This window comes from Galleria mellonella, unplaced genomic scaffold, assembly GCF_026898425.1.
Source record: "Galleria mellonella isolate WM207_F2 unplaced genomic scaffold, CSIRO_AGI_GalMel_v1 utg139, whole genome shotgun sequence".
NCBI lineage: Eukaryota > Metazoa > Arthropoda > Insecta > Lepidoptera > Pyralidae > Galleria > Galleria mellonella.
The window spans coordinates 6,333,100-6,349,436 of record NW_026441995.1 but is presented as its reverse complement, the minus strand read 5'-3'; the positions used below and the strand labels follow the sequence as shown (position 1 = coordinate 6,349,436).

General features: G+C 32.9%; 1 protein-coding gene across 1 annotated transcript; it reads right to left on the bottom strand.

Moving 5' to 3' along the window:
- Positions 1-52: 52 nt before the first annotated feature.
- LOC113511723 (protein asunder) lies at positions 53-13,554 on the bottom strand. Its single transcript, XM_026895433.3, has 13 exons — positions 13,129-13,554; positions 11,397-11,471; positions 10,722-10,867; positions 9,710-9,856; positions 9,535-9,625; positions 8,498-8,626; positions 7,449-7,559; positions 6,980-7,140; positions 5,868-6,008; positions 4,843-4,993; positions 3,870-4,012; positions 2,366-2,517; positions 53-378 (listed from the first exon to the last, which is right to left on the bottom strand). The coding sequence occupies exons 1-13, from the start codon at positions 13,342-13,344 to the stop codon at positions 140-142; spliced, it is 1,902 nt and encodes a 633-aa protein (XP_026751234.1). The 5' UTR covers positions 13,345-13,554; the 3' UTR covers positions 53-139.
- Positions 13,555-16,337: the final 2,783 nt, after the last annotated feature.

The following is a 16,337-nucleotide window of genomic DNA, read 5'->3' as shown; positions in this document are numbered from 1 at the left end:
TATATATGACTGTCCCTTTTTCCTCGATAATTATTTATTAATGCAATGAGTGTACAAACTTATTGTTAATAAGAGTTGATGGATTAAAAGTATATTTATAAAACATATCTATTTATTTATATCACTTATTTATATAAAATTAATGTGTCGTTTCGACGTCTTGTTGTAAATGTGGATATAGAGTAGCGATTCTGTTGCCGGCGGCCATTCTTCCGGCAAAGTCGGGTCTTCTGGGGGGTCGTGGGGCGCCTAGAAGGGCATCTAGGACATTTCTAGGAGCCCAAACGTCACCTGTACTACTAGAAGCTCCATTGCCTGCACCCACTGGTGAAAGAGGAGAGTCTGTTGTTGCCCTTATCACAGTTGCACGAGATTCACCTGGAAAGAAACCCCATAATACTGAATATATATTACCACCGCAACTTATACTGCATATGTATCTACTTAAAATTATTTAGAGCAGTTATTTACTTGTTTAGGACTAAACAGCGCTAGCAAGCGGTGTGATATGTTCAGAATTATTTATTTAATCTACTAAATAAATAAGTTTTATTAGCATTTTTTACGTGACTTAGAATGGCAAATAAGTTGACAGCCACCTGATGGAGAGTGGTAACCGTCACAACAGACATGAGCAGTACCATAAACATAAAATAGTACACTGTATCGCCCATGATATATATATCCCCCCCCCCCCATGTGTTGCTATTCCTGTGGATTAAAGTATGGTAAGGTAAATGGACAAACTTTCTTTAATAAAAAATAAAGGACAAATAAAAACTAAAAACGTACCTTTATGTGAATTCAGTATCTGATTTACCGTCCCATTATTTAAAGTTGGGACGGCACCTATATTTACTAAAATATGTGAATGAGCACTTATATAAAAATAAAGATTCTGAGTTTAGATTTTTTTTTTCAACTTGTGTAGCTGTTCTTTGAATACTTTGCAAACAATAACAGCACATACAATTTAGAAATTTCGTCTATTTGTATGTGAATTATGTGAATATTGATACAGATTTAATATTTTTATTAAACATCCATGATCGATATTATTTCAAACGGTCAACGAATTTTTACCAGTTGTCACAGTCGTAGTTAAATTTAAATGAAACAATCACGAAACCAAAAAAAATAATAAAATAAAAGCCATTTTATCAAACAACATAAATAAATAAATCTTATTAGATACTTGGAAGCATTACACAATAGCACAAACGATGTCAGAGCCGTTTGTAAAGCCTACAATACAAATCAAATACGACTTCATTATTGTGCTAATTGATTCATATATGGAAATTTTGTTTTGAATCGAAAAATCAAAGTCCACATTACTATAAACCAAACTGTGACAAATTTAAATACATTTTATAAATTTTTTTATACAACAGATATAATACCAAACAAGTTGAGGACCCATCTGATGGAAAGTGGTAACCGTTGCCTATAAAAACTTGCCCCCTTACTTATAAAAAAGTCAAACCCCTTATAAACTTATTGTAACTATTGAAGTGTTTTTTTTTTAACTAATTTCTCAACTTGGCAGACAGAATATGGTTTATGAATACGATCAATCGAAAAGAGAGTTATTTATTCTCGATGGTTGACAGCACTATATTAGCTATGATACTATGCGTCTGCACTCAGTAATTTTACTGTCATATGGCTATGTCTAGGTTTGAATGGTGGGGACCATTCAAACCGAGACATAGCCATGTAAGCGCGAACTCTTCAAACTAGAAATACAAGTAAGACAGAGATCCCAAGCATGTTATGTAATGTATTCATAGACTAGAGGCTTATTACGAACTAATAATAATTAAATTGTATTCCACACAAAAATCAACTTTAATTGTAGTAAAATCAGTTTTTTTTTTTATTAAAAAACTAAACTACTGAACCGATTTTGATAAAAAAATTATTGGACCAACCTGTATATATATTACTTTAAGATAAAAACAGAATTTTCCAAATCAGTTTACAGTCAACAGAGTTATGAGGTAACAAACATAAAAAAATACATAAACGAATTGAGAAAAATCTTTCTTTTTGAAGTCGGCTGAGAAATTAATATATGAGGTATTAAATTAATATATATAGAAGCCGGGACAATATTTTTTAGAATTTTTCTGCTTGTCTATATGTTTGGTCCGGCATCACGCAAAAACTACTGTACCAAATGGGATGCAATTTTTACAATTGTATTCCTGGAGCTCTCATTTAAAATGAAGTATATGTTTTATCTTGATACACCATCTAGAAGTGGGTTATTTCATTGATTTTCCTACTTCTGAAATCCACGCGAACAAAGTAGTGGGCACAAAGTTACTTATAGAAGTATAACTGAAAATGAGCCACTTACTGTCTGTACTGTGGTTGTTGTGTGCGCGGCAGTCGAGTAGCACCCGTAGCAAGGCACGGTGCGCAGGCGACGCGGAATGTGCCCGTACAAGCGCTTCCAATTCGCTCCACACTTGCCTCCACTGTTCCTCGCGGCGGGTGCTCGACTTGCCCCTGCGCAATGCATGCGTATTAATTTTAACTACTTGGTTATGTAGAAATTACCTAGTTTTTAGCACAATCAAAAAGAAACTATGTTGTAGGTACTAAATTTTCAATGCTAGTCGACCCAACAAAGGTTGTTTTGCTACCACCACTACTTATAGGGTTAATTTATTATATTTATCGAGATAAGAACTATCTTATCTCTCTAATTGGAGCAAACAATACATCTTTATATTTTAGTAGCTCCGTGTGACCGGATAAAAAAGCAGTCTCCACGGTCTCGTCTTCCATCAAAATTCATCATAATCGCTTCAGCACTTTAAAACGTAACAAACAAACTCGCTAAAAACATTTCTATGACAAATAATTATAAATTTTAATATAAATACTATTATTCTTTATTATGTCTCTATTTTATTAGGATTATTCTATTTTATTTTATGAGGACTAGCAGACCCATAGCAATACTCTATCATACTGACTTCCACGCGGTTTCTCTTCTCTTCTTTAGAAATCATCGTAGTTAATTCTCGGAATTGTGAATTCGTTGCGATACAATAATAACGACGATTCACATTAACTGTTATTAACAACAAATTAACAAGTTATAATTAAAATATAACACGTACACTGATATAGAATTAACACAAACTTATGTCTGTTAGTATGTCTATATGTTTGTCGCTCAATCAGGCTTAAACAGTTAGATAAATCTGGTACATAGAATGTATATATTCCAGATTACACATAGTATCTATACTGTTAATCACAATTCGGCAAGATACAATTGTTGAAAACAGCTAGTCATGTAATTATGAGGTAACAAACATAAAAAAATACATAAACGAATTGAGAAAAATCTTTCTTTTTGAAGTCGGCTGAGAAATTAATATATGAGGTCTTGATAAGATTTATAGTCATTTAATAAAATGTCAAATCATACAATTGTTATTAGCCTGATACAACTAAGTTATTATTTTTGTTATTATTATATTTATTTTTGTTATATTTATTATATTTATTTTTGTTTTTAGATTTCCTAGTATAGATCTCGTATAAATATCTCGCCTTTGCAATGTAACATTTTTTGACAATGAATTTAAAATTAAAAATATTTAAACATAATTTAAAATACATTACATTTAAAATTAAAAGTATTTCATAACTATATTTGTACAGAGGAACGAACTGGTATATGGGGTAACTTGTATATCAAATACATTGTGGGAAATCAGTGGATGCAGGCTCAGGACCGTTCCTTATGGCAGTCCATGGGGGAGGGCATTGTTCGGCAGTGGACGGACAATGGTTGATATGATAATGATTGATAATGATACGTATAAAAATAAAATTATACATACCTCACGTTGGAAGGCAACTGTGTGGCGGGAAATTCGTGTCGTGACTCCATTCCAAGCAATGACAGCAGGACATTGCGACAGGTATCTACTTCATCGTCTGTCAGGGATTCTTGTACGACTAATCTGGTTAATGGTTCCATAACCTAACAAAATGGAGGAAAGGATTATTAATTATTGACACTATATAACTTGTTCAGTTCCCCACGATGGGACCTGTTATGACTCCATCCTTACCTATCGCTCAATAGTGCCAGCGTAAACTAATAGCGCAAATAGGATTACTAAAAATATTCATATAGAAATCTAATTTCATAAATTTAAAACAGTACATGTATTGATAAACAACGAGAAGTTTTTTTTTTTATACCACGAAATTGGCAAGCAAGCATACAGCCCATCTGATGGTAAATCGTTACTGTAATCTATAAACGCTGCACCACTAGGGGTATCACGTGTGCGTTGCCGGCTTTAAAGAAACCTTAATATAGGGTATATTTAGGTTTTGAAGAACCCCAATTAACTAAGATAGGAGTTATCTATATTACATTTACTCATGTAAGGGTAATTAGTGCTTATTGACATTAAGTATTCTTACAATGCTCTCGAAATACATTAAGGGCTCTAATATGACTCGGTCTAAGTGCTTTGTAATCATCTGTATCTATACAAATATTATAAAAAAATAAACATTTCATTGTTTGTTTGTAATAGATACACTCAATAACTACTCAAACGGTTTTAAAAATTCTTTCATCTATAGGAAGCTAGATTATCAGCGAGTAACATAGGCTACAGCCCGCCTACCAAGCGTGGCAACTACTGACAAAATCCTCCCTTACGGGGGAGGCCTATGTTCAGCAGTGGACAGTTAACGACTTACATAATGGTAATGATGAACATAGACTATATTTTATTTTTTTTAAAAATTCTATCTATTTGTGCGAAAACAGGCCATTAAAATTGAAGTACTCACAGATCCCAAATTAAATATGAGTGTAGATGATATTGTCAGAGGCCAGTACGTCGTGTGCCGTTGCAGACGAGCCCTCGCCCGTCCGTTCGCACCGCTGCCTCGTAGTGGGTTCAATCTATTCTGCTGCATTAGGGCACCAAATTCTTTTATCCTGAAAAGTTTGTGTTACTTTTCGTAAAAAACGTTTTCAACCGATTTTTTTGTTTGTTACCGAGTAATCCGATTTGGAAAATACTGTTTTATCTCATAAAGAAAGAATATGCTTACAAATTGATCGTTTAGAAATTTAATCAAAATAGATTCAGTAATATAGTTTTTAAATCAAAGTAATGAAGTAAAGTATGAAACCAACACGACAGTAAATCCTATCTATTGCAAAAAGAATTGTCGATATCGGTTTAGAATTGCAAAATAAAAAAATAAAAACGAATCCATTTAAAAGTTTATTAACTATTTTAGAACAACGAGGCGCCAGGAGCGATTACACCCTTATATAGTTTAAATTCCACATATATATATACTAAACGCTTTGCTTCATCGTTTCTTGTTCGAACAGCTAAAAAGTGGAATTCTCTGTCTGTGTTTCCACATTTATTTACTATGAAGTCTTTAAAGACTAGAGTGAATGGGCATTGTGTGAATTTGCATGTAACACTTTAACAATATCGTCATTTATGGTAAGGTATGATTGTGGTCAAATACACTCAAATTAAATATTAAATAATTTAGGATTTATTACCCAAAAAAAAAAAAAAAAAAAACATTAATTTCAATCGCAACATAACCAATTTTGATTTAAACTAAATTTAAACCAATTTGAAAGTTTATCCTTTCAGATAAAAAAAAAAACCCAAACTGATTTATAAATGACAAAATTCCGAGGTAACAAATATAAAAACAAATACAATCTAATTGAGATACTCCTTCTTTTTTGAAGTCGGTTGTAAAAACATGTGAATAAAGGAAAAACTTAAATAGAAAAAGAGAATACAGGATTTAATATTAATGATGGTGGACATTCAAACCTGTAATCAGTAACTCGTCCGCCGGCGCCTTCGGAGAGCGCGGGCGGGTCATCGTAGGGCGTGCGACCGCCCAATGCACCGATCCATAGTTCGCCGCCCTGCGCTGCCAGTACATGCGACGCTGACCGACCGCCACCTTTCCTGGTGACACATTCCATCAAAGATGAACCAAACATAACAAAGGGAAACTTTATATACAAGTCATCTGCTTGGATACCTCTTTCTCATTCGTGTTTTTATCGTAAAACACATGTCGCAAGCGAATCCATCAATAGAATCTTTATTGAAAGCGAGTCCATGAGTTGGAATAAGACATCCGATGTTTTTATCTTACTATTGGACTCGCTAGCGATATCGATTCCATATTTGAATTCGCTTGCCACTTGTCAAGAATGCCTGCTGTACTTGCATGCATTTGAAGGAAAGCAATGGCAACAGATAAGAAATATTATTGAGTTGTCACAGTGTAGTCTATGATGCCAATGGTACTGTTCATGTTTATAACCAATAGTTATCAGTATTTAGTTTTAAAAAACTTTAATCATCATCATTATATCGGCTTTTAACTGTCCACTGCTGAACATAAGCCTCCCGCTTGGGGGGTTTTGCCAGTAGTTGCCACGCTTGGCAGGCGGGTTGGCAACCGTGGTTAGACTTTTGAGATGTTTTAAGAGGAACGCTGCTGTCCATCCCTCGCCCTCCCTTAGTCGATTCTTACTACACTCACGGGAGATGAAGGGGTGGCCTATTCTATGCTGGGACCACACGGCAACTTTACAACAAAAAACTTTAATATGTCTAGATAATTACATTATAAAGAATAACGTAATAGAAAATTACTTAGTTAATTAGTGGCTTATCAGAGACTAATGAATAGCGCGGTAATCCCATTAGTCTGTAAATAAAGTGTTCCTTGTAGTCAAGGAATACTGAACTAAAACCAGCCTGGCCAATCTGCTTCAACTTTGTGGGATCCTTAGTGTTGCCGTTAAATTTATTACACCAATTTCAAACATATATTAAATAAAAAAGGTAACTTTCAAATGATGACTGATAGTTTATTCTGTTGTAGTAGCATAGGATAGTATGGTGGGCATCATAGTGGACTTTACCTGGGCACTTCGAGCGTAACTGAACGTCCATTAAGAAGGAAATTAACAAGGCAGGCAGAAGGGCGACTAGCGACGTCCGCCGGTGTTACTCGCCACAGAGGGCCGCTACAGCTTCCCGCGCCGCCCTCCGCGCCCCGCGGCGTCCACCATCGGAGCACCACCTTGCAACACAATCTGGTTTATAAACAATTTCAAATACAAATATATTTAACACCATAAATACAAAATATACTGGAATTGGTACCCTCTTGATTCAAGTATATAGTAAGTTAATACATAATTTAATCATTTTTAGCGTATATTATTACTAGCTATATCCCGCGACTGTGCCCGCGAAAATTAGTGCTAAAGGTATCCTACTCGTATGTGCTAAGAATTTGAAGGGCACTGACATGTAATTTTTAGAATTGTCAAATATCCATGATAAAAATTTAATTATCGTAATACTTTAATGTTTAATAACACTTACTGATTCTAAAGCTTCAGCAGCTGTTTGTGCAGCTCTGAGTCCAGCGTGGGCTTCCGCCGAATGTATAATTTCCACATCGTAGTTGGCACTAGAACTTGCATTTTGTTCTTCCTAATAATAAAGTTCAATATAGAGGAAAATAATCTTGAATACTATTAAAAGATAAAAATCATATTATTATAATAATATTATATTTATTAAAGTACTATCTTGTGTACAGAACAATATACCCAATGTTAACACCAAGCAATTTATTAATAAAACAATCTTAGGCGTTGATATAAGTTGGTAAAATTAATTTAAATCTCTTGTATTAGAGTTCATACTGGTTATTCCACTTTAAAAAAGAAATAATACACATGTACGACAGTGGTAAATAGGGGGGAAGGAATTACTAGTAAAAAGTAATAACTACCCGATCATTTACCCTGTCAGGTTATCTCCATACAGTCCCACTAGAAAAACGTCATTCTAAATTCGCAATTAATTATTAGCAATAGACCAACTGGTCCCACTTCATCCCCACCTAAAATCCATCATCGGTACCCCACTAGCGCAAATATGTAGCGCAGGCGGTGTCATCATACCATTTTCAACCATAAAAAAACCCGGTCAAATGCGGGTCAAACTCGCGCAACAAGAGTTCCGTACAAAATTAAGTTAATTTTTTTGTGAAATAACTACAAATTTAAGGTTTTCGGATTTTTTCTTTTACTTGCGCTATATGACATTGCTTTTTGCCAAATTTCATAATTTACCCTTTAGGTTTTGATTCCCTTTGCGAATGTCAAATAATGCGATATAAATGGAACAAAAAAGGCTGTATCTTTTAATTGCGTCGCTCTATTGTAGAAGCTTGATTTTTTCACTGTTTTAAGAGATTGCAGACCTGAGTATATAATATTAATTCAACTTGATACCTCCACACGTTCCTAAGGGATCTTGACAGATGGACGGACGAACGCACAATGAAGAGATCCTATGAGGGTTCAGTTTTTTCCTTTATAGGTACGGAACCCTAAAAAACATGAAATACTGTAATACCTTACCTTCATAGGAATGCCAGTGACTGTGGTTGTAGCTAGCCTGTAATGTGGCAACACCAACCGACCAAGCAGGTTAGCTAATTGGCTCGCCCGAGACACTATTACCTCTACGCCCATTTGTCCCCCGCCCATCTAAAAAACAAATAATATAAAATCTTGTAGATCATTGTATTTATGAAGAAATTAATTCTAACATACTAAACATTATCTATGACCTATCGTTTACTTAAGAGGTATTTTCAAACTAATTTTAATCACTTTTATCCTCTAGATACAGATTGTCAGACAAACATAGAATCGAACCCACTGCATAGTTTCAAATTTTATGACGCCATTTCTCTAAACCTCTCTCTTAAACTAAAATTAAAATGTGATACCCCAGCGATATAATTACTTTAAGGATCAATATGAATTAAATAGATTTAAGTTAAAATTATTAAAAAATAAGTTTATGATGGTCCATAAAACAGTAATTTCGCGAAACTATCAAATTTAAATGTTAGGTTAAGAGGTAGGTTTAAAAAAATGCGCCTCAGAAAAAGCCTTTATCGCGCCTATATTGGAATGGTTTAACTTTTTGTACAAAGGTGAACCATATTTATGGATAAATGTTATTACTCAGTAAATGAGTTTTTAAATGATAAAATATTTATAAATGATTAGATAAGTGTTCACTTTGTGTTGTGTATATTTTTAATGATTAATTTTTAATATTACAATGAATTGACATGAATAGATACAGAAAGTGACAAAATATTATTGCAAATGTTTATGTTATTATGATAAAATTATTTTAATGTTTTGTTTAATAAGTTTTTATATTTGCACGCCTACAGTGTGGCAGAATAAGATTGGACTATTTTTCTTGTATAGTAACACCTAAAAATGTACCTTATTCCAGCAAATAAATGATTTCAATTTCAATTTCAATTTCATATCCTAAACTAATAAATTACATATTTATTATCCTAATTCACACAAACGAAGCTTAGGGATTCAGACAAAGAAAATAAATGTATTTTTGAATTGAATATAATTACCTCAGTAAGTGGTTGTTTGTTAACTCTCGTTTCTGCTTTTTCTGGTGTTACATTTATAATTACAAGATGACAGTAATGTACCAGTAGTGGTCTGAAAATTTATAGAAATCATTTTAAATGTTACAAATGTATGATGTAATAATATTACAAATATATGTAAATTTTTCTAACATACTGTACAGCATTTCCAGCATCTGCATTAGTTGTCGTTTGTGCCAAAGATGCTTTCTTATTTTGTTGTAGCAATGTGTTTAATGCTATTTCTGCTAAACTTCTGATAGAGTCGTCATCTCTTGCACTAGTAATACATATAATGCGACCCCTGAAATATAAACACATATTAATAAAAAAAACAATCCTACTAAAATTATAAATTGCTGAATGAATGGAAATGAAATTTGGTACATGAATTGGTTATATAGAACATGTTCTAACTTAACACATAATATACTTTATATACTGGTGCATATGAACAAAGCTGGGGGAATCAGCTAGTAATGTTATAATGGTAAAACTAATTACATATTTTCCAAATATCTATTGTGAATAGTATATATAATAACTATTGTGAGTCTTATTGTATCGTAATTATTTACGTAGGCTTTCCTCGCGTTTTAAATTCGTAGATACTCGACTAGTTTCGCTGCCCCCTGGCTAAAAACCAGCTCCAACACTCACCGAATATGAGAGGGAATGTGAATCTGGAGTGTAGTACAGTCAATATGGTATGCTTTGATACCTCAATTTACATATCTACTAGGGAATCAAACCCATCACCATGATTGTATAATGATATGCAATCAGCCCCAAGTGAGCACTCGCTGCTCGCAACACAGAAATGATCTGCGCGAATGAATGAAAGAGCTCCTATAGAGTTCTAAATTAGTTTGGAAATTTAAAATGTAAGTAAAGCTGAAATAAATAATTACAATATTTTTGATATATGGAAATATCTTTCCAGAGTATGGAGGCATAACATCTTAATCCTGAGAAATGGGTGTCAAAGTGTATACTCCAAATTTTGGAGCTGTTTATATTATAAACAATGGTTACCACTTTTCATAAGGTAGGCTGACAAATTGTTTGCCATAAAGAGATGCAAAAAAATTGTTTCATTTTTATAATATGATTTCAATCTTACACTATTAAGGGATGAATATCATTTCAGAATCAATTATAATTTTAACCTATTTTGAAAATGGCGCTCAGTAGAAGGCCTTGAAGCTTGCGTGGGCGAAGGTTCACCAAGAGCTTCTATAGCAGCACATAGTCCAACCACATCACCACCAGCACCTCGCCGCACTGGACCAACCAAACAAAGGCCGTTCAGTATCTATAAAAATAACAAATAAATTAAAAATATTATTAAATTTAAAAAATATATTTTAATATTTTTGACATTCAAAACTAGACAGTGATTTTACTTATGGAACTCCTGTTTCTTCAAGTATACATAATTAAATGATAGACCTAATATGGCAAAGATTGGGGGAAAGGGATTGTTAGTAATGAGGTCAAATAGCCCCACTACTAGCAATATACCCTGTTAGGTCGACCTCCATGTGGTTTCCTCAGGAAACCATGGTGGCTAATTCTAGTTAAATTCGTCAAGATGGGCTAACTGATCTGCTTTCATCCTCATTAGTCATCTATCACTTGTGCCCCACCATTGTATACCGATGGCGTGGATGGGGTTACCATACCATTATCACCCATTAAAAAAATATGGCAAAGAATGATTCAAAATGTCATAATAAATAAAATAAAATGTTTGCCAGATCAGATAGTTTTAATTTTTGTCAATGTCATTTGTAATTTAGAATACTTTTCCTTTTACATTACTTGATAATTAAAATACTCACATGTGTTAAATTTTGCTGTGATATAGCCCAAGTATTTAATATATGTGCTGCTGAATCGCTAACAACAAAACGTACCTGAAAAATATTAAATACAAAGAAATAATTAAGTACCCAATACTACTATTATTATTATATAATATTATTACTACTAAAGAGAGGAGCACAGGAGCATTGTAATTTCTAATTATTACAATATTATTGAGAGCAAAAATATATCAAAAGTATCTAATATTCTAGTGATACTGTGCCATGCTATAATATATTGAAATTAGCTATTGATAATCTATAATTTTATAATTCAATATATTTTAATGTGATAATAATATTTTGAAGATTGGATTCAATAATAATCTATAGTTAAAATCCAAACAAAAACAACAACATAATAGCCAACTAGCAGCTTTTTGAGGATTCAAATCATAGAGAGGCTTCCCTACTAGTGGAAAGGCAACTGACTAAAGTTACCTCCAAAAAACAGTTAATGGATATCCAGGTATCATTGGTTGGTTATTGGACTTAGAGTGTATATCGATGTCACTATAACCCCCACTTTTATGCACCCATCAGATAGGATTCCTCGAGGGGATTAACTTTTGTCATATGTAAATTTTTTCTGCACCAATCTGTTTAATTTCTGTATAACTCAGACATCAGAAAATTCATTGTAATTGGCGCTGCAAAATCGATATATTTTAGAAACAGTGTCGCATGACAAAACGTCACATAAAAAGAGCCCTATCCAATGAGTACATAAAAGATGGGGAGGGTTATCTTGACATGTTAGGTATGTAAACCTAACTTGCTAATATTCATTAGTTTCTTCCATTACAAGATCTATAACAGAAGAAAGCCACACCAGCTTACAACAGATTGTAGTTAATTTTTTTTATGTGACAGAATAGCAAATAAGCTGACAGCCCACCTAATGGAAAGTGGTAATCCTCACCTATAGACATAAATAGTACCATAAACATAAGAGCATACTGTTTAGCCCATGATACCCCCATGCGTTGCCATTCCTAAGGACTCAGGTGTTATTCCTCTGTACCCTGTAAATTTACTGCCATATTCCACCCTTCATACTGGGGGGAAAGGATTGTTAATAATGGGATCTAACAACCCCATTACTAACAATATACCCTGGGGGGAAAGGGATTGTTAGTGATGGAAACTGAGAATCCCATTGTTAGCAATATACCCAACCAGGTCGACCTCCTCGCGGTTTTCCCTGGAAACTATCTTGGTTAATTCCTGATGAATTCATCATGATGGGCTAACTGGCCTGTTTTCATTCTCATCTTTCACCCTTCACTGGTGCTCCACCAGCGTATCCCATTAATGCAGGCGGGGTTACCATTCCATTTTCACCCATAAAAAAAAACAATATATTAGGTCGACCTCCACATGGTTCACCTTGGACACCATCATGGTTAATTTTTGTGAAATTCTTCACGATGGGCTAACTAACCTGCTTTCATCTTCATCTGTCATCTATCACTGGTGCCCCGCCAGCGTATACCGATAGCGCAGGCGGGGTAACCATTCCATTATCATCCTTAAAAAAAAATAACCCTTCATACCGACACACAGCCATGCAAACACAACTGTTTTACGGTAGAAACACGAATGGGATAGAGATACCAAAGCAAACGACTTTTGTACAAAGTCACCCTCTGGTTAATTAGTTAATTAAAAATAATACCGCTTCTAAAGGTATTCTAACTATACTAACCAATTTTCCTTCAGGAAACAAATCCCAAACTATCCGACAATACTCAACAGCAGCTTCCACGCTACACGTCCATAACGATTTGCAAATAGGCGGTAAAGGTACATAACCAGGACCCCTGCTCTTCGAACTATCAAAGTCTATAGGATAATCCGAAGATATACCAAAGTAAGGAGTATGATCCAAAACAAATATTGTTTTGTGATTTGTGGGAAACATTTTATGATAGATACTTAAAGTAATGCCGCTTTAGTCATATGTACCACAAAAATTCTAATTTAATGTCATAATAAAATCTGTTATAAATATCATTACTACAAACAGAATAGCATAAAATAAATTTATTTAATTTAAGTCAAAATTTAGAAAAACTAATTCAAGACAAAAAGAAGAGACAAACATGTATCTATTGAAGCCGAATGGAACTGACATACATTGTGATTGACAGTAAACTTAAAGCCGTCAGTCATAGATCATAGCAATCAATCTGACATTTGTTTTTTTTAAGACTGTCTTTGAAGTTAGAACATAGGTAAGAATAGTACATAGATTAAGAATAGGTACCTAACAATTTAACAATATAGACATAATACAAAATATAAAATTTTAGTGCTCTTAAGAACCACTGATATAATAAAGCAGACCTCTTAGGTTTGCTTTATTATTATGTTTATTACAAGGAATTACAGAAATCTTTGAAGCAGACTAAGCATAAGGGACTAAAAGGTACGCAAAACTCAACATCCATATACACAATCACACCAATACAAATGCAGGGATAAAGTACATTATTATATAGGTACATAATTATATTCAATTTGTTTCAACAGATACATTTTTAATATATAATATATTTAACAAGACCTTTATTACAATCTTTATATATATTATTTATATAAATTTTGTTAATCTCTGTTGTTTTAATCTCTGCTTTATAGTTATTATAAATTGTGTTAAACTTTAATATGAAGACAATTTTAGAATTGTTTCTAATACAGCATACAGGAGGGAAAGGGATTGTTATAATAATAATTTGATTTGCCATGGTTTTTGGTATTAAACATTTGATCTTATAAATTAAAAGTACTTTACAAAATCTAGTTAGATCAAGTGTGCAAATATTGACAAAAATTACAATAATTTAATTTAAAAAATTAGCATTTAAACATTACGAAATTATATTAAAATAAAATAGCATTAATTAAAATATTAAGAAATGTAAATACAATTTAATTTATTCAGTCGATTAGTTTAAATAGTAAAAATAAATAACAATTGGATATCAGATGGTCAACAATAAAAATGAGATGTACTAAAAAACATAAAGAAGTCAATAAGTAGGATATGCATTAAATATAACGATAATACGTACAAATGTCCACCCTTTAAATCCGATATAAAATCCCTACCAGAGTAAAAACACGATTCAACTAGCTATTCATGAGGGGGAAAGGGATTGTTAGTAATGGAGGCAAAGAATCCCATTGCTAGCAATATTTCCAAGCAGGTCGACCTCCCTGTAAACTATCATGGTTAATTCCTAATGAATTCATCATGATGGACTAACTGATCTGTTTTCATTCTCATCTATCACCCTTCACTGGTACTCCGCCAGCGTATCCCGTTAGCGCAGGCGGAAATACCATACCATTTTCACCCATCAAAAAAAAACTAGCCATTCATGCAATTCCTTTTAATTCTCACCGCCATATTATATGGACTTTTTTGCGTCAACATTAATTTTATTGTGGGTAATTTTATTTTATTTAGGGGTCTGTTGCGTAATGATTTTATTGTAGTTGTCTATTTCAGTGGAAAGTATTCTGGATGTTCTGTATCAAAAATACAAAATTGTTTTGTTCTCGATATCAAATTGTTAGCAATAGAGTTTGACAGCCCCATTGCTAGCAATATGCCTTATTAGGTCGAACTCCACGTGGTTCTCCCGGTGTATACCAATAGTGCGGGTAGGGTTACCATTCCATTATCATTCATTAAAAAAAAAAAAGAAACAGCATACATGTTATGTTTTGGTTGGATTCCAATTTTTTTTTTTATTTTACATAGAAAATCCAGATGCTACATAATTATTTGCCTTTAGCAAACCTAGAACAATATTTTTTTTTAATAATTATTATCATTAAATACAATTAAGTCTCGTAGATCTAAATGCAGTCTTCCTCGAGGGAAGGGATTGTTGATAATTGCTAACAATATACTCTATCAGATCAACCTCTACGTGGTTCCCCTTAGAAACTATCGTTGTTACTTGTAAGGTAAATCGTCATAATTAACTGATCTGCTTTCATCCTCACCTGTTATCTATCACTGGTGCCACGCCAGCTTATATCGATAGCGCAGATTGCGTTACCATTCTATTACTATTTATAAAAAAAATGCACTCCTCCCTCTCTCGTTTTTTTTTATTTACTTATTGTAAATAAAAAAAAATTGATAACTTATTTTAAAATTTCTATAAAATAGTATGCTATTTCAGGGAATTAACTTAAAGATTATTTGCAAATATTCTAGTAAAGCGTTTTTTCTATTATGAATTGACATAAAAAAAAATTTATATACCGATGAAAAGTTCAATCTAGTATATTTTTTGTAATTTATGAAATTACATATATGTGAATAAAATCATAAAAATATTCGATGTTTAAATTGAGCATGCAACTTATCAAAAAAGAAAAAAAAGAAATACTTTCAATTTATGCTTTGCTGCTTCATTATAATGTCTGTATTAAGAATTAAGGGGGATGTTTATCAATTTGTTATTTTTCTATTACAACAATTACAAATATTACAAGATATTGTAACAGTATTTTTGAAGTTTGTCAAGAAGACGTGTGAGCTCGATAGATCGATCATATGTCTGTTGTTTCACTTTATGATAATTAAGTATTGCCATAAGTAGACAAGTGTAATCCGTCATTGAATATCAAAATTGAGCTGTAAATAATTACGACTTCCATTGTTTCACGAATGGGCACTGTTAGTACTTTGGTTGGTTGATATTCTTGAATTATACATATTTTTTCCTTATGAAAAGTAGCATATAAAACACCAAAGTTATGAGATCTATTTTCTGACTGTTGTGACAAAGCAAAATTTGCAAATCGATAAATAAGATTTAGCAGAATCGAAATCGTAACATTTACACAATAAGGTACATCACTATAATGAAGAGAATGTGAGAAATAATGGTG